At 38.1% G+C, this 23392-nt stretch overlaps 1 protein-coding gene across 4 annotated transcripts in view; it reads right to left on the bottom strand.

The window, feature by feature from the left end:
• Positions 1-2430: 2430 nt before the first annotated feature.
• The window catches only part of PPARA (peroxisome proliferator activated receptor alpha), a 72082-nt gene continuing 51120 nt past the window's right edge, over positions 2431-23392 (bottom strand). For all 4 annotated transcript variants that reach the window (XM_075003391.1, XM_075003398.1, XM_075003380.1 and 1 more), the window contains 2 exons: positions 18647-19094; positions 2431-14093 (listed from right to left, as the gene is read on the bottom strand). In XM_075003391.1, coding sequence (XP_074859492.1) covers positions 13846-14093; positions 18647-19094 — 696 coding nt within the window. In that variant the 3' untranslated portion in view covers positions 2431-13845. The remainder of the gene's footprint in view (positions 14094-18646; positions 19095-23392) is intronic.

Raw genomic sequence — 23392 nt, forward strand, 5'->3', positions numbered from 1 at the left:
ATGAGTGATAGATTTGAAATCCTTGTGGCTTGTTTAATTAGCTAAACTAAACTATTTTTTCTAGCAACACACACACAGCAAACAGCTTGAAAATTTACGTGTTAGATCACACTTAATACTAAAAGACCGAGCATTTTAAAGGACAATGCATTACAAAATGAAAAGTTACTAACCAGTGATCCACATTGTCTTCAGACATAGATATCTTCACTCACATCATTTTCTTCCAAAAATCCATTTTTATTGTGATGTTTCATTCTTGCAACTAGACCCTGCATGAGCTTCCAACACTGCTTACAATTGACAGTTTCCCTTTTTTTAAACCCATGGCATTAATTTCTTCAAAATATTCCTAGACAGGTTTCTTATGCCAAGAAGCCATGACAGTTTTTCTGTGGCAAAATTCTGGGGTCCGGGGGGGGGCGGAGAATAGATGAAGCTGTGTGTGCTGAATAATGTCTTCCCTTCTGTTTTCCAGTTCACTCCACTGTTCCTTTCCTACATATTGCCTGTCTTTTAAGACAATGTTGTAACTAACATCTCTGCTGTGTTTGGCTCAGGTCCACCACCCTATGAGCTTAGAATAAAAACAACCCTGTCGAGCCTGCGTCTTTCTTTGTACATGTTACTTTAGTCTTCTAAAAAATATAAATGGAAAGCCCACAACTTTAAGGAAGCAAGACCTGGTAGTTAAGGCGGGACAGACTTAGACCCATTAATTAATTTTTATGAGACTGTCAGCGTAGGTATATTTGTGAGAAGATTTAATAGTAACCTACTTTTAAACAAGAAATTTAGAATTTTATTGACTTTAAAAATCCAATTACATAAAACTCAGATTTTGTTGTGGTTTTTTAAATTGATTTTTATCCCCCTGGACTACATAGATATAGATCTGTCGCTTAAAGTCTGCATGCATGAATGCTGTTTGTCAGCACTTAGACTGACAACATTTTAGCCAAGAGATGAGGCTCTTGCTTTCTCAGCAGGAGCATGCTCCAGTCAAGAAAGCAGTCTTTATACTTTCATCTCTTGTGACAAAGCTTGTCATTGGGGGAAGGGTTAAGCATCTATGAACCATAAAAATTTGTCTTTCGATTACTATCACAGACAAAGCGTAAGACTCATCTAACACTAAAAAGGTTGCAAAAAAGATGAGGGGTAGTTAATGAGGTTTTTCCCATTCAAAAAGATGGTTAATTATGTACTGTTGGGTGTTACCTATGTGAAAGTGAATGGTGGTCACTGATTTTATATCAGAAGAGATCCTTCTAAAACAGTTCTGTAAACTGTATTGTGTGAACAACTTACAGGTGTGCTGCAAGCATCTGGAAATATATACTAATGGTGTGTGTGTGTTCTGTTATTAAAACCAGATACAGTGTGAATTCATTGGTATGATATCTGATTGTTACTTCATTTTGGTTTTACTGAATATGTTGCTGTTTGGCTTTTTATTTGGGAGGGGGAAAGAGGCGTGTAACAAAACTAACCATATTTTTAAACGGAACACCTATGGAAGTCATTAACAATCAAACCACCCTTTCTTCAGCAATTGTAAATAGTATCTGGGATCAAAGTGTAAATAGAATGAATGCCAAAGATTTTAAACAGAAACTAGTTCATCTTCTGTGTTACATCACTAACAGGTAAATGTAATCATTGGCCCTGCATAGACAGATATAGTGCATTTTGCATACCAGAGCATAGTAAAAAGGGATGAGCTAAACAAGGAAGGCCCCATGCTGTATTAACAAGGCATAGTTTACACAACCACAGGTCATTGATCTATGTTAAGCAACTTCAGCTAAGTGAATAGGGTAGTTGAAATAGATATACTCAGCTCTGCTTACCATTGGGTGTCTTCACTGTTGTCAGTCGAGGATAGCAAATATTCTATCTCAAAATCCATAAAACTCCATGTTTATCCATGATTAAAACACAGCACTGAACTTTAGTTTCTCTAGCCATTATATATCAATTTAACAAGTTTGATATATTTAGAGTTGTAAAACACTGCAATGATCCTGTCACCGTGCATTGTTCACTGCTGCCGATGGGTCCTACGGTTTCACCCTCGTTTGTTTCTATTCATTCAATTTTGTTCTTTCCATGTGTTCAGCAATTGTCTGGCTTTGAAAATCCAGCCTTGCTCCATGCAGAACAGCACATGAAATGTGTCCTTTGCAAATTCAGAGACAACTTCAGGTGACTTTTAGGAGTTTGGCATCTTTTCATTTAAGTATTCCTATCTGGATGCTGAAGTGACATCTGAGATGCATTAAAGTAAACTCCTGTATGCCACTTAGTAACATCTATATGTTGGAACTAGTTCATGGGCATACATTTAGCTATGTACATTTAAAGCACATTTCAAAATTCAACCACAAGAGGGAAAGATTGAACATACTGAGTAAGTCATGACACTGGTACACTCATTAAAATTTAATTAAGTTAGTGCCCCGCAACAGGTCCCCAAACGTAATATGACACATCATCCTCAGCAAATCAAATTTTCAAATCCTTATGGGGAAAAGTAACAGGATATTTAGCACTCAGCAAGTGAGCTACAGAAAAGATACAGCCAGATAGGAGTATTGTGAGATGGTATAAGCTAAACCTGGGACAATGATTGACTTGATTACAGTTATGTTATCAGTAATTACCTTCTGGCATATTCAGGGAATCTCTTCACTATTAGTCCAAAATTGAGGCCTGACCCTGCCAACACTTACTAACCAGCATATGATCTGATTCAAATAGTCATTCCCATTCAACAAAGGACTTTAGCACATACTTAACTTTAGGGGTGTGCTTAAGGGCTTAGCTGAATAGGGATGACTCCTGTATGATTAAATGTTTTACGGAATTGGAATGGCTTACTCACACAAGTAGTGTCATTCATTTCAGAAGCAGCCTATCCTACTTTACCTCCAAGTTTTTAAGATTATATTTATCAGAATGCATCCTCCCTTGATATCATTGTTTTAAAAAATGCCCTCAGTTCATAAATTGTGTTGTGCAAAGAGCATACTCAGTACATATTCTTTACTAATACAGCGTGTTACCACAAGATTTGGGCCCCAATCCTGCAAACATTTTTATGTGCTCAGCTCCACACGTGAGAGCATCACTAATCAGGGTGATTACTCACGAGGCATGTAAGTGATTTGTGCAATTGCTTCTTTTGAAGCAAACACCATTGCAGACAAAGCTCTATTACAAATTAAACCAGTTCTAATGTAGTAGTGCAGGATGCTGCAAAGGAACATGTTTTTTTTTCCAGTGACACCTACCAGTCTGACAAAGTTTTATGAGATACTAACCTAAGGCCTGAAGCCTGCAAGTATTTATGCATGTGAATAGCTAAGTGAACAGTCCCACTGAGCTTCAGACAGAACTTTTCAACGTAAAAGTTACATTGTATATGCACACAAATGCTACGAGACCTACCCAGAATTGCTTGGGTCCTTTAAGGCAGGAGTCAGGGTTGCGGGTGAGAGGCTGGGGGAGGTGGTGGTACAGGAATCAGGATTGGAGTAAGGAGCAGCTCAGGGCAGAGGGTGGGTGGTGCAGGAGAGAACAGGAGGTTGGAAGATGGGGGACTCAGGAGAGAGGGTGGGGTACAGAAGCAGGGCAGGGTCTTGGGTGGGGCTCAGTGGAAGGGGTGGCAGTGTTCTCCTTGGAATGGTGGGGGCTGCGACAGCTGCCTGCTCCCTGGCTGGGCCAGCTGGTGGGGGCCATACTGCTGGGCAGCCGCTGCTCCCAAGGGCTGGCCTGCTTGCTGCCCTCCATGGTCATTCTGTGGTCTAACTGTCCACCATACTTACTGCCCATTGGGGTCATTTGTTAGTATAGCTGTCCCTGCTATCATACCCCTCATTTTCAATCAGTCGCATTCCCCCCACATTTCATTGTGTTGGCACAACCTTCAAGTTATAAGAGGATACCAAATTTGGTGGTCATAGCTCCTACTATTTAGGAGGAGTTCTTGAACAAACAGACTCGCAGAAGGATAGACAAAGACACCAATGCACAAACTCTCTCAAATATAGAGTAAATATATTTACAGGCCAAGGGACCCAATCTGTACTTTCATCTCTTTCTTATAAAGTACCAGATGCAATCAGCAGAAGGTGGCACAGATGTTTGCTTAAAAATACTGGACACATTTGTAATCAGAGACTGTTTTATCACCAAGAAAATCAACCACCATTCATGAGGCACTACTCATTAAAATTTGTGATCCAATTTTTAAAGTTTTATTTTTTGAACCATTAAGGCAAAACTGTATTTTTAAATTAACCATCTTTACATTCATCCAGTCTTATAATGGCTTTAAGCACATATGGTTCATACAAGTCATAACACAATCATTAATCAGCTCAATCCCTTATTCATAAGGAGAGAAAAATCAGAATGTAAAATAAAAATTAGAAAAAAGCCCTCTATTTACAAGTCTGTTTCCCATCTATTGATTTTAGAACAAATAGTCAGAATCCATTATATTTTGTAATTTAAAATTTTTTTATACAAGTACAAAAGACCTCTTAACTTTGTCTTTTCTACAAATCCCAGTGTTAATGGGGCTCTCCATTCCCTCTTAAATAACTTGCACTGTTGAGATTAAAAAGTACTAAAGGATTTAACCTGAGTTACCGATACTTTACAGGAAGACAATCACCTTTTGATAGTTATTTTGTATCCCTCCCCACTTAGCAATTTGTGCTAGGGATGAGTTTGAGACATTTTTCGCTATGCTTTTGTACATTTAATACAGTAAAAGGCACCCGAGAAAAGTTTGACAGAACACGGGAAACCCTGACAAATTATTTTTATATTTATATTAGTACCTCATTAACCATATGTTAGGATTTTAATTAATGACAGTACTGACAAAAATGGTGATTTTTTTTCATGCCACATTAGATACGATAGGCCACTCTAAAAATTATAATGCACATCACTCTGCAAGTACACTGCTCTGTTACATTAACAAAAATAATTCAACAACTGTTTTTACTCCTGTTTGGCTACTTTTTATCTGCAATACAGATCATTTGAGAAGTTAACAAAACTGATCTTTACTGTTTGGCAAAGTTTCTTTAGTTAAATCAGTAATATTACAACTTTGACTTCCTCTGTAATTACTAAAGAAAGAAATCAAGAACTAAATGCTCTCTTCCACTTCTGTAAGCCAAGGGGAATACATAGTATCTGCGGACCAAGGACAGAGAAATGAAGCCTTGGCTCATCAGCACAATCCCCTTATTCTCCCTGTGGGAATGGCATGGTAGCCTTTTTCCAAGGCAACATTCTCACCTTAACCGTTCAGTTAATGCTGGCTGAGCATTAGCCTCCCTGATTAGTAAAAGCTTCCTGAGTAGGAATGCTGGGGAGTGAAGGGAGAACATGGCATCAAGACCAATCAGTAACCGTTCTGCTTTATTGCTGTGGCAAGCAGGAGCCAGTGCGAATGTTTGGCCTCCAGGAAGGTAGTCCTGGCTTCTATGTCACAAAAATATACCTATGCTATGTGAATGTGTCAGGAGGCATTGAAGTACAACTATGATGTATTTGAAGTTGACCTGTATACAAATCCAGCAATTTTGCAATCTTACAATGTCAAGTCAAGAAGAAAAACATAATAGATTGTGGATATTTTTACTGAACTCATATGCAGTCAGTTAGGATGTCCCATTTGCATACAGTCAATGTTTCAGCAGGTTAACATTGTTTCTAGCCCATATACTTCAGCCTCTGGAACGTAAGCAACGAAAACATTCTGACTCACCACAACCTTTTACGGCAATCATGAATCAGGAGTTTTCAAGTGTGTATAACAATGGGAACCAACAGGCATCTCAAGAGCAATACATATTTACATTACATAAATTGGGCCAAATCTTGTAGTCCTCACTCAAGGACTCCTGCAACTAGTCCTGTGGGCAGTCATTATCCAGGCAAGTAGTCCCAATGGGTAGAGGCTACTGACATTGTTGAGGATTGGGCCTTTGGTGTTTACCTTGGCAAATCAGCAATACTAAGGTGTTAGCTCTGCATCATCAGCATTTTTTGTTACGTTGTGCCATCACCTCCTTCCCTGCAAGTGTGGGATTTAAATTTAAGCAAGGTAAAATAGAAGGATTGAAACAGATTGGGAGACTGAAAGAAGCCCTAATACAAGCCCTAACACTGGCTATGTCTGTCAACAGAAGTTACTGTCAGAAGATATATTCCAGCAAAACTTCTGTCAACAGACTGCAGCCACACACGAAAGTGGATCGCTCTGTTGATCTGCTCTGTTGACAGAGAACGGCCGGACTGCCTGGCCACTCTCTCGACAGAGCAACCAACTGGAAACACAGCAGAGTGAGCTTCTGGGACACCAGGCAGCCCTATCTGTCGACAGAGGGCCCCCTGCATCATCCACACTGGCTTCCTGTCAACAGATTTTGTTGAGAAAGGCCTCCTAGGGGAAAATGGCAGAATGCTGCTGACAGAAGTGCCACATTCTGTCGATTTACTGTTGCCAGAACACATTTGTAATGTAGATGCCCTGCAAGCTTTGTCTACACACTAGTTTTGTCAACAAAACGCTCTAGTGTAGACACAGACCTAGCCTAAGGTAGTGCTCAGAAAACACCTTGCCTTGGGATGATTTTAATTAACAGGAAATGTATCTATTATGCAGTTTCTTTATAAGATGATAGCTGATACAGCTTTTCACAGGGTTTACTGTCCTGCTGCTTTATACCATTAAAATCCAGAGCGGGAAAAAAAAAAAGAGCTTACCAATAGAAAACATAGGATATCTTTTACAAAGAAACTCTTAATAAAAATTTGACACATTGAGTACACTGAACACAGAGTACTTGAATGATAATACATCATCTGCAACTTTAAAGTTGCACCAACACTATAAGATGTGATTATGTACTACAAACAAAACAGTAACAAATATAAATCATGGCTAGAACACTTAGAACATACCGTCGTTGCCCCAGGTCTCACTTTTGAATTCTTCAGAATAAAATCCAACCATTTCAAACAATTAACTTAGTGTCTCTGGCCTGATCCTACATCTGGCAAGGATCCCTGCAAACGTGAAATTCTATATAAATCATGGGCTGCAGCACCAGGGCCCCCATATAGAATCTGTTTTAGACTGTATCTATAGCCATAGTTATCAGCCTTAAATCTGCAGATCCCTGAGGGTCCACAGACTACGTCTAATGGGTCTTGGAAAAATTGCTGTTACCATACAACATGGTTTTCAACCTGTGGTCAGCAGTTCCCTGAGAGTTTGCAGACTAATATGTTTAAGATTTATCAAAGAGGTTCACACTTTCATATGAAGTATTTTTAGGTGTCTGCAAATAAAGATTGAAAACCACCTATCTAAAAGGCATAGGAAAAAAGGAATGTTCCTATAGAAAATGTAACAAATGACCCCCGAGTTATTGCATATTTTGTTTAGTTTGCATTGTATGTCCAGAAACATATTTTGAAATGTTGGTAAATCATGGTTCAACCTCAATATGTGTGGCATCAAAATTATTTTACATATAGACATTCAGTAGCCAAAAAATCAGCTTCTCAAAAAAATTTAAGTATAAATTGTGAGAGAAACTGATGTCTACAGGAATTATATAGAAACAACATCTCTAGTTTTCCTACAAGGCTTGTCATTAAAACATAGTACTGTAGTGCATGGAAAAATTAAAGTGTTTCTGAAATCCACCTTACACCTTGGCAAGTTTGAGCCACAAATCTTAGATATTTTATAACTCCAGCTTATCCTGTGCCAGACTTACTTGTATCAAAAAATAAAACACGGGGGATCTACATTCTATGTACAGCTATTTTCTAACTTTGTTTACAACTGTGAATACTCACACACTAATGTGTCTAAGTTTTGCACAACACTTGCCCAACTTGTCCTCCACTACTAGTGCACTATACTTCAAAGCTATTAAGTACTCCAGGTGATGCCTCAGCAGCCAAATTAGTAATGGAGCAGTGGAACTCTAAGGAGACTGAGTAATATAAAAAGTAAGCTAGCTAAGCTTGTTCTCTCTCTGGGGAAAGCTCGAGACTTCTATAGATTAGAAGGGATGGAGAAGGGGAAAACACAGATGTGGGGCTTAGAAGTAGCAGGGAGACCCACGAGGAAAAGGGATGGTAGAGAAATCCTGCCAACTTTGGTGAGGAGAGCTGATGGGTGCCTCTGGACAGGAAAGGCTTAAAATTTGAAACTAGCTCCTGGGGAGGGATCAGGAAGGTAGAAAGTCCCTTGAAAAGGATTAAGTTTGGGGTGGAGGGCAGGAAGAAAAAGTCCTCACAGTGTGCACCTTGGGAGGGCGTAGCTGACATATGCAATTTGGAACAAGAGACTGAATCCCAGTCTGATGGAAACAGCAGCCAATGCTTAAGTGGGGCAGGGGCTCATGACTGTTTCTCAGTGAAAAAACAAGAATTCAGAGATTACTGACTGAGGCTGTTTCTTTGTGTTAATTCCTGTTTAATTATTACAACTTTATGGATGAGGAGCTCTAAAAAAGTAAAATCTGGTTCAGGAGTTATTCATACACATGGAAACTGAGGCACGGTCCACAGAAAGGGAACACGACACACTCCTTTATAAAATATATGCTAATTAACAGCAGCTCATCTTTAACTTGTAGCTCTCACTCATGCAAAATTTACTTTGTGACTAAGGGTTTGGAAGAGGAGGCCCATAGTGTTTCACTTAAATTATATAAGTATTTTCTTTTAAACTTTTGAGAAACTTACTAAAAGTTTGTATCTTTTAATTATATTTTTATTTTACAAATGTAAGTTGAAAGAAACACTCTCACTTTCAGGCTTACAGAACAATACGGCTAATCTTATTCAAATCTCCATATTGCAAATTTGAGCATTCAGTACCTAATAGTTAACAAACTTGACTGAACACAGGTATTAAAAATTGAATGTGGTTATTAAATTGCACTGAGGCATAGGCAAGCTTCATACTGTACTTTACAATTCAACTAGCCTTAGTAAAGAATTATGGCTTTGCGTGTAGTACCAATTTTTGTGACATATTCAACAATTGGTTAGTGTTATAAAATATTGTAATAGCTGTAAGTGCTTTTAAAACCAATCATGATTTTTTTTCTTTAAAAATCTGAGACAGAAACTTTGTGATAGAAAATTAAGGGACAAAAGGGGCAAACTGAAGGACCAGAAATAATATACACAGCTACAATGTACTCTTTTCCAACTGATTTGTCTAATACTTCTTACCCTAAAGGTGTCCATTAGAAACGAAAGACAACACAGGTATGCTAGGTCAGTGTGGGACCTAATTCCAGAAATGAGAGAACCTTCAGAGATTTAGTATTTAAGATAAACAAATATTTAAATGCCTAGCGTAACTTCTTAGGTCTGCAAACTAGCGTTAGAAATCTCATGAGAATGGACTCTGGAACAATTGCTGGTATTTCCTAAATCTGGGCCAGAAATAGTGCAAACAAACTCTTTGGCAGCATTTCAACACTTTAGCAGCTGGCTGAAACCAGAAACCCAAAGGCACAGGAAAGTGAAAATGAAGACATTTTTAAATACCAAAACGTTCCATCTGAGTAAATGGAAAACAAACATTCTGGTTGGCTGTCATTTTAATTTTAGTGCATTTAAAATAGCAATGGGCTCCTGAAATGAAGGGGTATTTTGGTATCCACAAATAATTTCCATTTGTATTAATGAAGGTTGTATGCACTCACTTTGAAATCAAAATAAACCTTTGAATTGAATACCCAAATGAATTACATTTAAGGTTATACAATTTCCCCTAGAAACTGCTGCTACTCAGAGTAATGATGTACCAAAACAGTAAGCAAGTCTGTAATGGTGCTCTGTTTAAATAAGACTGCTTTTTCATGTATAGAATTCATTTTTTTAAATAAAGTTTGGCTGATTAAACTCTTTTGTGCATGAACAAAGTTACTGAGGAACCTGTTAGCACTTAGTTCAAACTGTAAACTTTCACAAAAGTATCACAAAAGACGACATTCTGAAAATCTAATAAGCTAGTGCCTACTGTGATGATCTGTTGAGGTAGCTCATCTATGTCTGTGAAAATGTAATGCTAAAATAAAGTTCTGTAAACTAATGCTAAATTTACAGCTGACATCATTGTTCTGTGCCTTGTATTCTTTTAAGGTACACATATTTCTTTAGTACACTTTTAGTGAATTCTAACAGTATTTTAAATGTCAATTTTATTTGTAGCTCTTTAAAACCCAAACAGTTCTGGAAACTATCAAAAGCTTTAGCTGGTCTTGAAATGCTAGTGCTGTTTTTTCCCTACTTTTTAAAATTTAAATTTAAAATTGATGAATGAATTTCTTGATCAGGAGTTTTACCAATAAACAAAAAGATCCTAGCTGAAATGTAAAGAGGTTTTGAATGTATACCATTGTTACCGTTTTCATCACATTCACACAAAATGTGCTGTTCAGATTGTTATATGCACATGGGTGCTGCATATATCCAAAATACTGAAAGCAATATCAACCGCAACTGGAGAGACCACCAGTAGGGCAGCACTATTGGTGTTAAGTGCCAAAGTATATAGGCATTGGTGCCGATGCACTCAGATGCTTGTAGGCCTAACATATACAGTGGAGGTGAGACCACATGCTGCCTCTACTGGGTAGATGTGGTATGTACAGCTACTATGTAACTAAAGAGCTTGAGAGAGGTTAATGTGTTCTGTTCTATCTTGGTAGACAAAGAGGCACCAGGAAGGTCTAGAGTTTATGAAAGACTGAAGGAAAGTTAGACGGAGAATTTGTGTGCTTTAAAATTCTTAACATTAATTCAATAACCACTTGTAGTCTAGATATTTTATGACCCTTTACAGAACATTATTATTAGATGTGCTGCAACTGCCATCTCTGCCCTCCTGATTCCCGCTGCCAGTGCACCTGAGGGTAAGAATGCTGTCCTCCCTGATGCTCCTGGACAGTTACCTGTGCAAGATTTGTTTATTTAAAGATCTGTCTAGAGGTCCAGAATTTGAACCCAAAAAATTCGGAAAAACAAAACAAGGACAGTGTACTGTCTTCTAAGAGCTTCTAGCCCTCATTCCGGTGAGTAGCTTGCAAATGGGACCCACAGCCCCGAAAGCTCAAACTAAAGGACCCTCCTCCCCAGACCTTCCGCCAAGGTATTAGTGATATAAGCTCATAGTTTTTAAGCCAGCCTCATGATTTTTTGGTCTCTGACACATGATTTTTGAATTTTTGGGGTTTGCAATACAAAAGAGAAATCACTGGCATCCAGTATTTGCCATCTGGGGAACAGTAGGTTATATTGCCTTAAGCACTACAATAAGTCTTGTGAGACATTTTTCAGTAGCGGAAAGTATTATTGCTAAAAGCCTCATTTTTCTAAAGACACAGTGTGCGGCAATAATACATAAAAGATTATTTCCTAATCCACTATCTTCTGATAAAATCTGAAAATCTATTCTATAATTCACTGCTGCTGATTATGAAAGAAGAAAAAATGGTGGGTCCAAAGGTAGCATCTATGCCACCATTTTTTTGTATTCATCCTTTATGTTTTCCCTTCCCCAGCCACACACATCAGCTTGAAATGTGTGCGCATGGGATATTTATATAAGCACAGAAACCGCAATAGATTCCCAACACACTGATGGAAGTATAGTTGCTTTTTTTAAACACTTGTACTGTACAAAAACAAAACAAAAACAACACTCAAGTCATCTTACAAGGCTGAAATGACCAAAGTCTGACCATACCAATACATCTCCAGCAGAAACAGCCTCTACGATGAAAACAGAGATAGATCATTGTTCTATGTTATGAGATTTATCAACCCTTACTCCCAAGCTGATTCTGCTATGTTTGAGGCTTTTTTGACACAGTTCTACAGTAAAGCAGGTCTGAAAACTGAGTCATCACCACAGAAAGTTTTACTATGAAAGTACAGTTAAAGTGGCAGTCAAGTCATTGTTTTGACACCACATAAAAAGATCAGTACAGAAACTGTTAGGGTAAAAATGAAAAGATAGATAAGAGTAGAAGGAGAATGTCTTTAAATTGTTACTCCTAAAAGACATTCATGGCTAGCAGTTGTTTTCATTAATACACAGCAGTCTCCAAAGGGTAGCCTTATGAAGTTCTATGTCTATTGTATTTCAATGAGTTTCAGATTAAATGAGCTCAGTTTACTATAACATGATTGTTCTAACTGCTTACATCACCAATAAGTAGTATTCTGTGGCTCAGGTTCTGCCCTCAATTACATGAAGATATTTTCTCCAAACTGTGCCTCTTTCTTAAATAACTATACAATCAATATCTATAAATTCTGCTCTCAGCACTTAATATGCCTCCAGTGTGGTAAAGCAAATAACGGCAAAATACAGTGCATTTTGAATTTAGTTAACAGTTCTGTTAAGATGTAAGGAGGAAGAAAAGGCAGTTCACTCAGCTGGATTTGCTTTGAGGAGCTCATATAAGCAAAGAATGTGAAATAATATTTTGTTAGAACATGCGTGGTTTTGAATACATATGGGAGCAGATGCGAGAAGAATAAAAAGGTGCCATGTTTACATAAACATTTTTCTGAGTAGACCAAGCACCTGCAACTATTGTAGTTTGACAATCTAGAATTCAGCTTCCTTAGGACAAGAATCAGACTTCTGGGAGACGCCCAGTCATGCTAATTCAAAACTGCATTTTGAAGTATAATTTTCATCTTAGGATATTAAGGCTTCTCCAAGATGCACACAATACACTACACATCCACTCAAAGGATTTTTCCCTAGGTTCATTAGGTCACTTTTGAAAAAGCAGTCTCACACTGTAAAATACTAAATCTTCAGTAAAATATCTTGCTAAGATACTTTTGCTATATTTTATAGAGCCCAATGTTTAAGGCCCCAAAGGACCACTCTATCAATTAGTCTGACCTCCTGTATATCACAGCACACCAACACCACGCAGGATCCACACTGACTCCCATTCCCAAATGATCAACTCAGATCAGAGTACGTCCCACTGGAGACTAGCCTATTTTGTGCTATTGGCAAAGAACAGGAGGCACCAATACGTATGAGTGCTCAAGGCCCCCACAGAGGCAGGGAAGTTATAATGGGAGATACACCATGATAATACTCAAACTTTTTTTAAAGTCTTTTTAAAAGGCTAATCCTCAAGTTACATAAAGTAGTACTATTCCTCTTGTAATTCAGACAGCAACGAAGTAAATATCTTTCAAATAAATATGTACTTGTGCAGGTACAACTATACCCAGCTACTTGATACATCTAGACCAACTGCCTTGTTTGAGGAAAAAACTGAAAGTGCTAATTGAGTCTCAATAATGAACATAAAAGTAGTTAAACCAAGAGTACATAATTTAGGGAAGTTAGTGCATGTATCTTGAACACATTTTGCCCTATTTGGTAAATTAGTGCTCGATGACTAGCCCAATACCGAATATGATTTTGATCAATCAAGGTCTATTTGTTAGTTAACAAAATTTAGATTTGTCAAACATCTACTTGCTCACACACAAATTCTCACTTACCCTCAAAATGTCAAATTAATCAAAGTTGCTTCTGAGCAAATTCATGAGCACTATTTAATTTCTCTAAAGTATTTAAAGAACCCAAACAAAAGTGTGACGTTCCAGTTATCTAACTTTTCAGAATTTTCATGTTCTGGAATTAAAGCACAGAAGTTAAACTGTGCGAAGTAATTTTTCTCCCCTCTATTATTAATATTGCTTGGCTTTAAACTGTGTCAAAATTGCAAACACACACTAATACATATCACTGTAGATTTCTTGTAGTAAAGGATGCAAAGCTGCATCAGATTCAGTCTTTTTGATTATCTGAACAAGTTCAGCGTGCTCTGTGACAAGTTGTCGGAGGTCAGCCATTTTCTGGAGGAGTTTTGGGAAGAGGAAGATGTCATCAGGATGGTTGTTTTGCAAGTGAAGTTTTAGTACATGCACAATACTCTCCTGCATCTTTTCAATGTACTCTACGTTAACAAGACCAGGACGATCTGTTCTCGAAACAAAGAAAAATGCATGTCATATAATTTTACCATTGTTCACATGTTATCTGCATGTAGGGCCTGATCCAGAGCTCACTGAAGACAACGGAATTTTTCCAATCGACACTAATAATTTTGGATCAGGCCCAAAGTAAAATCAAAAAGTGAATTTTTTGAAAAACAATGGCCTGCCCATGGTACAGTCTTTCAGGAGTACGGGTACAGACTAACTTTATTAAACAAATAAATAAATTTCACATGATGTTTAGCAATGCTCTTTCAAGACTGTCTGAAGATAGAGATCTCCATGTCACTCTCAATCTACTACACTGTACTACAGTACAGAGAAAGCATACAGGCTGGATATCTGATTTTACGTTCTCTGTATGAAGACTGTGGGATCTCTAACCCAAATCAGAAGGGTGAATAAGATTAAGCATTTGAGTGTTTTTAGTAAGCTCTTTGGAACAGGGAAGTTATTTTACTATATAAACTACAGTGCCAAACACAAGGAGTCATGAATCCTGATTGCATTTTTGGTAACACCTATCGAGTACCAAATCACAGAAGGGGCTGATGACATCCCTTATTATTAAAGCCGAGAAACTTCTCATTATCAAGTCTTGTTTTCAGTTGCTTGTAACTTTGACAAACTTTAAATATGTGGACTGAAATTTTTCAGGCCAGGTGTGAGCCTAAGGCTAGAAGTCTGCTATTTCCCAGTATGATGAGGAAGAACTCTATACATTTATCTATTCCAAAAAGTTGTTTTGATGGAAAAAGATATAGCACCCTTGTACTTTAGAACAGGGATTTCAATTTTGGCAAACAACGGGAAGGCTTGCGTGTTACAGAAATATGTATGTCTCATTTGCCACCATCATGAAAATTTAATCCAAATTTCATGAAGTAATAAGTCTTTGTTTTGGGCATGGGATGGAATGGTGGGGGAATAGAACTGCAGTTCACACGTGCTCAATAGACTTGTCAGATTTCAGCAGTCAAAGTCCCCAAACAGTCCTTCCACACTGAGCAGACTTCAGCCTGGGGCTGAGCAGAACTTTCCCTGCTATTACATCTCTGGGCTCCTGCATGCTAAGCTTCATCCAGGCATTGAAGTAAAAGCTCAGAGTAAATCTCTTCTTTGCTCTCAATGACTCTTCAGGTGGGCTCATGCATCAAGGAGGAGGAAAAGGCTGTATTTGAATGTAGAAACAAGAGCAGCTCAATCTACACTGTCTGTGTGTGTGTGCGTACACGCATGCGCACACACACGCAGAAACTAAAACTAAAGGCTGTTGAGAAAGAGAGGAAAACTAGGATTTGGATGGAAGGCGAACACTGGGACTGGCAGATCAATGAACCTAGGAGGGAAGTGGGGCATGTGTCTGGAGAGACAGACTGAGAATGACTGGAGCAGAAAACAGGAGTGGGAGAAAGATATGATGAGGAGCCTTGGTACACAGGGACAGCAATCTAGACAAACAGACTTGGTGCCTTTGAGAGGGAGGATAATAATAAAATTGGACAAGGAGGCTGGGTAGGGACATATAAACTAGGAGCATCAGCTAGAAGCTGCGGTAAGAAAAAAGAGTGATTAAATGAAACACTAGTAAGAAGAGTGGAGGCGGGGACTAAGCATGTGTGCTGAAGGTGACTGTAACAGAGATGGTGAGTTCAGAAGGGCAAGACTACCTCTCGCTGGGCAGGGAGACTCCAAGAGTGAGAAAAGACTGGCTAGGACAGGAATGAGACAAGGAGTCAGGAATGTGTGTGAACATTATGATTGGGCTTGGAAACATCAGGGTTTTTTTTTTAAAATTAGAAAATGGTGATTTCACCATACATACAAACCAACAAAAAATGATGCCATTGGTAAGAATCCAAATGGTCAGGCAGAGTAAGAAAAATGCTACCTGAGAACTTAAAGAGTTTGATTTAAAGATATTGAATTTGTATATTTTGACATGGGATGTTGATAACTTATGTTTAAACTGTTATAAAAAGCTATAACGTTTTGATTTTGTCATTAAATAATTATTACCTGTCCCCAACAGTATGCTGCAATGATGAAAATTTAAAATGATTAAATAGAAAAAATGCTTATACATCAATATTATTGGCTCAGATTAAATAAAAATAGAATTCTGCCAAGCCTAATCATGCTACTGTCTTTACTTATATGATCACATCTCCTTCCCCCTGCTGTTCTACTCACTGAACTCAACCATTCAGTGTACCGGGTGACTGGCACTTAATAAGTAGGTATTTAATATTTTGTTTTCTCTTTGTTGTTTAGTATGTGGGCTCAGACCTTATTACTGCACACTATACAAACCCCGCTCTAAACCAGAATTAACTTCATGGACTTCTCTGTGGCACCCATCATATAGTACTTGAGTATTGCAAAATACATTTCCACAGCACTCCTATAAGCTGAAACATACTATCCATGTTCTATAGATGAGAAGGAGGCACACAGAGATTACAGTCAAAAGTATCCACTAATTTTGGGAACCCAAATTTGAGACACTTAAGCCCTGATTTTTCAGTGTAGTTAGAATTATAGAGTGCTTAATATACTCCAAGCACAGCTTCCTTTTACTTCAAGTGTTCAGTTCTTTTGCAGATCAGACTCCAACATCTCAAGTACTCAGAACATGAGGGGCACACACCATTAGTGACCACCTGGAAAAAGACTGGTTTGCTTTGCCAAGGATCACATCAGAATTCTTTGGCAAAGACAGGGACAGAATCTAATTCTTCAGGATAGCAATCAACCGCCCTAGCCACATTACCATCCTCTCTCCCGGGAAGTCCTTTATCATTCACTACACACCTTCAAATTTCCATAACAAATATAGGTGGGCTCCTATTCTTTCACTACACAGCCTTGCTCCTTCTCCAAAGCACTATATTGTACACTGAATGAGGTAGGATTTGTGTGGGCAAAAAACGTGATCATGTATTAAAAGCTGTACTATATTATGTATGCACAAGAGGGCTGTTAATTGTAACATTTTCTAAACTTCAGGTGCTTGATTCTACAACTCTAATATTGCTTTTATAACGGTTTGTGAACAGTAAAAAAATGTTATGGGTTAGCTTGGGCTTTTTGACTTATGAAGAGGGGATGCTTATGGATTGCATGTATTGTGTATCAGGTGAAAGTGTGGTATCTTGATGACAGTACGAAGCTGGGATATTGGGGCAGAGGTTTTTGGTCTGCACATAAAATATAAGAGGCAAGATGTAGGTTGGGTATGTGGCTTATGTGTACTGAAAGAATTGGTACAGTATGTTAAGTATGGGATAGTACATGTGAGTACTGGGAAAACATATGAAAGGCTGTCCTGTTAATATGAGTGGTAGAGAATCCAGAGATGGGATGGTACAGTTTTGGTTGTATGGACCACCTTTAAATGTTTGTGAGGAATTTTAAAGTGCAACTTAAGTTTTCCTTTTTTTTTTTTTTTTTTTTTAAATAAATTACTTTCTCTCTGCCCCTCCCCCCATTACTACACTTAGCATGTAAACTATGTTGGGTAGTAGGTTTTGCTCTATTTGTTTGAAGTCACTTGTAAATCATCTAGTGAAATGGTTCTCAACCTTTCTAGACTACTGATCCCATTTCAGGAATCTAATTAGAATTGCATGTGCCAAATTGCACCTCACTTAATGACTTACTTACAAAATCAGACATAAAAATAATAGTGTCACAGCCCATTACTGAGAAATTACTCTCATTTTATCATACAATAAAATAAATAAATTGGAATATTAATATTGTACTTGTATGTCAGTGTGTACTATATAGAGCAGTATAAAGAAAAATGTGTAAAATTTTAGATTGTACCGACTTTGCTTGTGCTTTTTATGTAGCCTTTTGTAAAACTAGGCAAATATCTACATGAGCTGAAGATCCCTGCATACCTCCTGAGAACCACTGATTCAGCACAACTTTAAGCACTATAAAAAGAATTTATAATCTATTTAAATTTAAGTATACTGTTTTCTGGAAATAAACATTAAAATTAAGGTCACAATTCTGCATTGTGAAATACCTGAGCAGAATGCTATCCCTGTGCAAAACCTTTGACTTCAATGGGGGTGCATCCACACACACACACAGCAACACTGAACCTATAATTTTATCTGCCTTTAAAGATAAGATTAGAAGAAACCAGAATCTCTTACTCCATCATAAATACCATATTGTTATATTTCTCTGCCTATTTCAGAATTTAGACAAATTTCTTCATGCCCAGCCCTATTCCTCAAGAAAGGGATACTATACACACCCAACTTTCTAAATATAGAAAGCTCCAAGACACTAATCTAGTAATGTGTTGTATATGGAAAGATCCCTGCAGGATTAAGGCCTTAATGAGTATTTGTCTTGTGGCAAACATAAATTTAACATGAGACAAACATTGTTAACAGCAGAATTGAATTGTCATAATTCCATAAATTGCAACAAATATACTTTTCCATTTTTAATTACTAAATAACAGGAGTGTAATCTTAACTATGACTTCAAAGAGCAGATATTTATCTCTTACCTCCACAGCAAATGATAGCAGCCACAAAAAGAGATATGTCACTATCATCCAGCTCCAGTGCATTGAATTTCATTGCAAAATCAAACTTCGGTTCCATAATATCACAAAATGGCTTTCTTAGACTTTTCAGGAACTCTCGGGTTATAAAGCCGTTTCCATAGGCTACCAGCATCCCATCTTTGTTCATTACAGAAGCTAACATGGCAAACATGGCTTCATAAACTCCATATTTTAACAGAGTCACCTGATCATTCAAATCAAGATTTGAGAAGCCAGGGATAGATTTGGCAAATTCAGTTAGTTCTGTTACAGTCTCTACAGATGTGCACTGGCAACAATGGAAGATTCGAACTTCTGCTTCCTTGTTCTGGATTCCATTGGCTACCATTTTTGCCACCAGAGTCTTCTCTGCCATACACAGTGTTTCCATGTCATGTATAACAAATGGCTATAGAGAAAGGTACCAGTTAATCAATTTACAAAGTAAATATTTTGAGGAATATTTAATTCCCACATTGATCAATCTTCAACAATTAATAAATCCAGACTCACATCTCTTGCTTGGCATTTATGCAGCTAATAGCTTGTGATAACTGGGGAAATCTTTTTGCACAGCTTATGAAATTCTGTTTAAAAACGTCAAGTTGTTCTTAAGGAACACACTATAATTGAATGTATCTGTCTATGTGCGTCCATCACTGCTGAAGAGCCTATCTGCACAACTCTCCAGGACTGGTCTACATTTAAAATTTAAGCTGATATAGCTGAAAAATCCATGCTGCTGAGCATAGTTACACTAACCTAATCCTTGATGTAGATGCAGCCTAGGCTGAAGGATAGTAACAGAGAGATAGCTGTGCTAGTCTATATACTATGAAAACAAAAAAGCAGTCCAGTAGCCCTTTAAAGACTAACAAAATAATTTATTAGGTGATGAGCTTTTGTGGGACAGAACCACTTCTTCAGATCACAGCCATACCAGAACAGATTCAGTATTTAAGGCACCGAGAACCAAAAATAGTAATCAAGGTTGACAAATCAGAAAAATATTATCAAGGTGAGCATATCAGAGAGTAGAGGGGCAGAAGTTCAGGGTGTGGGGGAGTCAAGAATTAGAGTAAGCCAAGTATGCAAAAGACCCCCTATAATGACCTAAACAATTTTGTTAGTCTTTAAAGCACTACTGGACTGCTTTTTTGTTTTCATAGGCTGAAGGAGTGCCTCTGTTGGCCTAGCTAACATTGCTCATAGAACAGAGTTCCTACAGTAATAGAAAACCCTCTTATCAGTGTAGCCTGCCATACCACACCCTAAATATAACACAGCCATTGCCCCAGGCTAGAAACAATGGAGAGCAGAGTACCTAACCTTAAAGGATGTACTCTGACTGCTCAGCAGATAAACTAAGGAGGTTGGATGGAGTGAAGACAAGTCACTTCCTCTAGTTTTTCTGCAGAGAAAGGAGACTGGAAAATTTAAAATTACCAGCAAGCAGCCAGACACAAGAACCAGGGATTGGTGATGAAATATACGAACTTGAGGGATTTACAGAACCAACTAGGAAGCTTTGAGTTGAAGACAGGGAAAGTCAGACATGTTTTCATGGGAGGGAGAAGGGGCAGTTTAAGTTATGGGACCAAACAAGGTTAGAGAAAACAAGCTGACCTAGGGAGATGTGATTCTATAAACTAGATAAAGCCATGAACTGCAGCAGGAGGATTCTGGACATCGCTAGAATATCTTGACCCCAGTCCAAAGCATTCTCTAGAGTGATGAGAAAAATGTTGCCGGGACATGTAAAGAAGGTATTACTTTAATACAGATTGTGTATTTCTCAAGTGAATAAGTAAAGTGCCGTGGTGGTTTAGAACTCTTTGCAAAGTTCATCCACATGTGTTGCACCTCTCATTTACTCTTCAAAGAGATAATCTGAGAACACAAAAACACCCACCCACATGGCTGCAGTTCTGGGAGACAGTGCACTGAAGCTATAGGATGTTTGAGGAGTAAGAAGTGGTACTTCCAAGCGATTGAGCAGCTGGACTATAAGGTCGGTTTTTAAGGAGGAAGTGCTAGAAAAAGAGTCTGTACTGCAAAAGTGTTCCTGGGACAACCCACCACTTCCACACTTGGCTAGGGGCAGTGCATGGACTCTGTTGAAGCTTCAATTGCCTAAAGAACATGGACTCCAGTTGCTGAATACCTCACAGCAATACGGTTAGTAGCCAACAGGGGGCATTTGACTAGACCTGTGACACAGCCCATTCACCTCGGTGGGATATTACATACATAACCTCTGTGGGATTTGACTAAAAAACTTTATTGGTCATGTAAACATAGGTTGGCACTTCACATATTGACACAGTCCTCTTACAAGTATCAGAGGAATTGGACTTTTGTATTGTCCTTGTACTTTGCCACTGGATTATTTATTTTAAATTGCATCTGTGCAACTGATCTGCAAGAGCCCTAGCCATTATTCCTGTTTAAGAAGGTCAGTGCCAGACTGTTCTAGCGTCCTGGAAATCATTATCTGTAATAAGTGGCTCACAAAGAAATACAACTGTTCACTATTGAGCTGAATTTTCTAGAGCTTTCTTAATGAACAAGGAAGCTCTGGAAAAAAAACAAACTTTGTTAGTGCAAACTGGGGAGACGTTTCCTGCAAAAGTCTAATTAACAGCTAAATTTTTTTAAACATTGATAAGAGTTCAGGAAAACAATAACATTACTATAAAGCTTCAAAATATTTTTAAAGAGCAAGAATTAGGAAAAAAGTATCCATTAAGTCAAAGTATGGCTATGAAGTTAATGAAGTTGACACCAGTTGTACATCTGGTTTCTTGGCCTGGGTCAGAGGCCATACATAGGGAGCTCTACATTATGAAGAAAGCAAAGCTTTATCTCCCTATTTTTCTGGACTCTTGTGAATGCACCTCTGAACTCTGGGTCTTCTCTAACCAAGTGGACATTTGTTCAGACTTTCTTTACGGCAAAGTGGAAAAATTCAGCAAGACACTGTCCAACACATTGTGTGGGCATGTTTTGCTTATGGTTGTATGCTTTTGAATACAGTTATGATGTTTTCCCAAACTAATCCTTATATCCCTTTTCCTCTTCTGAAGGACACAGACTCAGTACCTGCAAGTGGGAAAGTACTGCTTCTCAGATGTGATCCTGGGTGGTTAAGTTTTTGCAGATTACAGGGTAGAGACTTGAGCTATTAGTTTTATACTGCTAAGAACTCCTCAGTATTGAAGCTGGCGCTGGCTGCTGCTCACTCCAGTTCACAGAAGGGTTACACAAGAAAAGACTGTTAAACAATCTCAATCCTCCTCTTTCCCATGTATTGGAGAAAATATATTTGATTTACGAACATGCAAGTTCTGATTCTCCATTGTCTTGTTAATGTACATCTACCCCAAGTGAAGTGCAAAATGCTACCATTGGTATGAGTAGAAATTTCTGATATGGCAATTTGTACATAAATTTTACACAGAAGTAAATGAACAAACAAAAACTAAGTCTAGAAATTCAGGTCCTCTTGCACCTATAGGAGATATAGAAAGAAATGTCTTTTTTATAACTTATGAAGAGTTTGTGAAGTTCTGCGTACAGGTCCATACTACATACATCAAATGTATGTATGTAGGCTGCTGACCTGTAATGAAACTAAGCACATGCATAATTTGAAGCACGTGAACAGTTCCATAGAAGTCAATTGATCTTTTATGTGCTTACGTGCTTTAATGATTGAGTACACACAGTGGGAGGGCAGAGAGCTAAAGCATTAAGGATACTCCAAGAGAACCATTTATTAACATAAGAGAAACAAATATTATACATTTTTCTACAAAGTAATAATTTTGGTATTCTGAAATAATAGTGTTCACCACTTACTAAATTCTAGCCAGCCTCTTCTATTTTAAGAAAAATAAACTCCGCAATAAAAAAAATTTTTTTTCCAACCTTGTTCATTTTCTGCTTTAGAGGAAACCATAGAATTAAAGTAGGGAAGATGTGTGGACCTATGGCTAGAGCTGGAGTGGGGCGGGGGAAAATATCGGACTCAGGAGACCTGAATTCTATTCCCAACTCTGTCACTAAATGACTCTTTGTGACCCTGGATTAAGGCTCAATCATTTATGTCATGGTCGTCTCATTTTCACAAATGCTGATAACAAAACTTACTTCTGCAAAGTACTTTGATATCTGTGGATGATAAGTTCTATAAAATTCTAATTACTATAGTGTTAGCAGGAAGTAAATAAAATTTGTCTCCATAAAACAGGTCAGAAGTCATAAATAATATTTCATTTTCTGATAATTACTACAATTGTCTTTTTCCACCCTTTAGCTCCTTCAAGCATATTGACACTGGCCCTTTAAGAGGCAGCAAAACACTCCAATTTTGGCCAGTTAACTGTGTTTAAAAGAGTGTACTTGTGCTCTACAAAAAACTGAGACCCAGTGAATCAGGGCTGCCTGGGAAGATAAGATTGAGTACAAGATAAAAGCTGGAGCAAACCATATGTGGTCCCTGGGAAGGAAATGAGAGCAGCAAGACGAGTGTGCTGGCTGGCATCCCCAAGCTAAGAGCCAGGGCTGCAAGGTAAAGGCCCAGAAGCAGCACAGGGAGTTGCCTGATGGCTCTAAGCTGAAGAGTCAGAGCCAAGGACCAAAATCAGAAGAGGAACTTACCTGCTAAGATCTGCAGGGCTGTAGAGTTGAACCACAGAAAGAGAG

The sequence above is a fragment of the Carettochelys insculpta genome, chromosome 1 (genome assembly GCF_033958435.1).
Source record: "Carettochelys insculpta isolate YL-2023 chromosome 1, ASM3395843v1, whole genome shotgun sequence".
NCBI classification, from domain to species: domain Eukaryota; kingdom Metazoa; phylum Chordata; order Testudines; family Carettochelyidae; genus Carettochelys; species Carettochelys insculpta.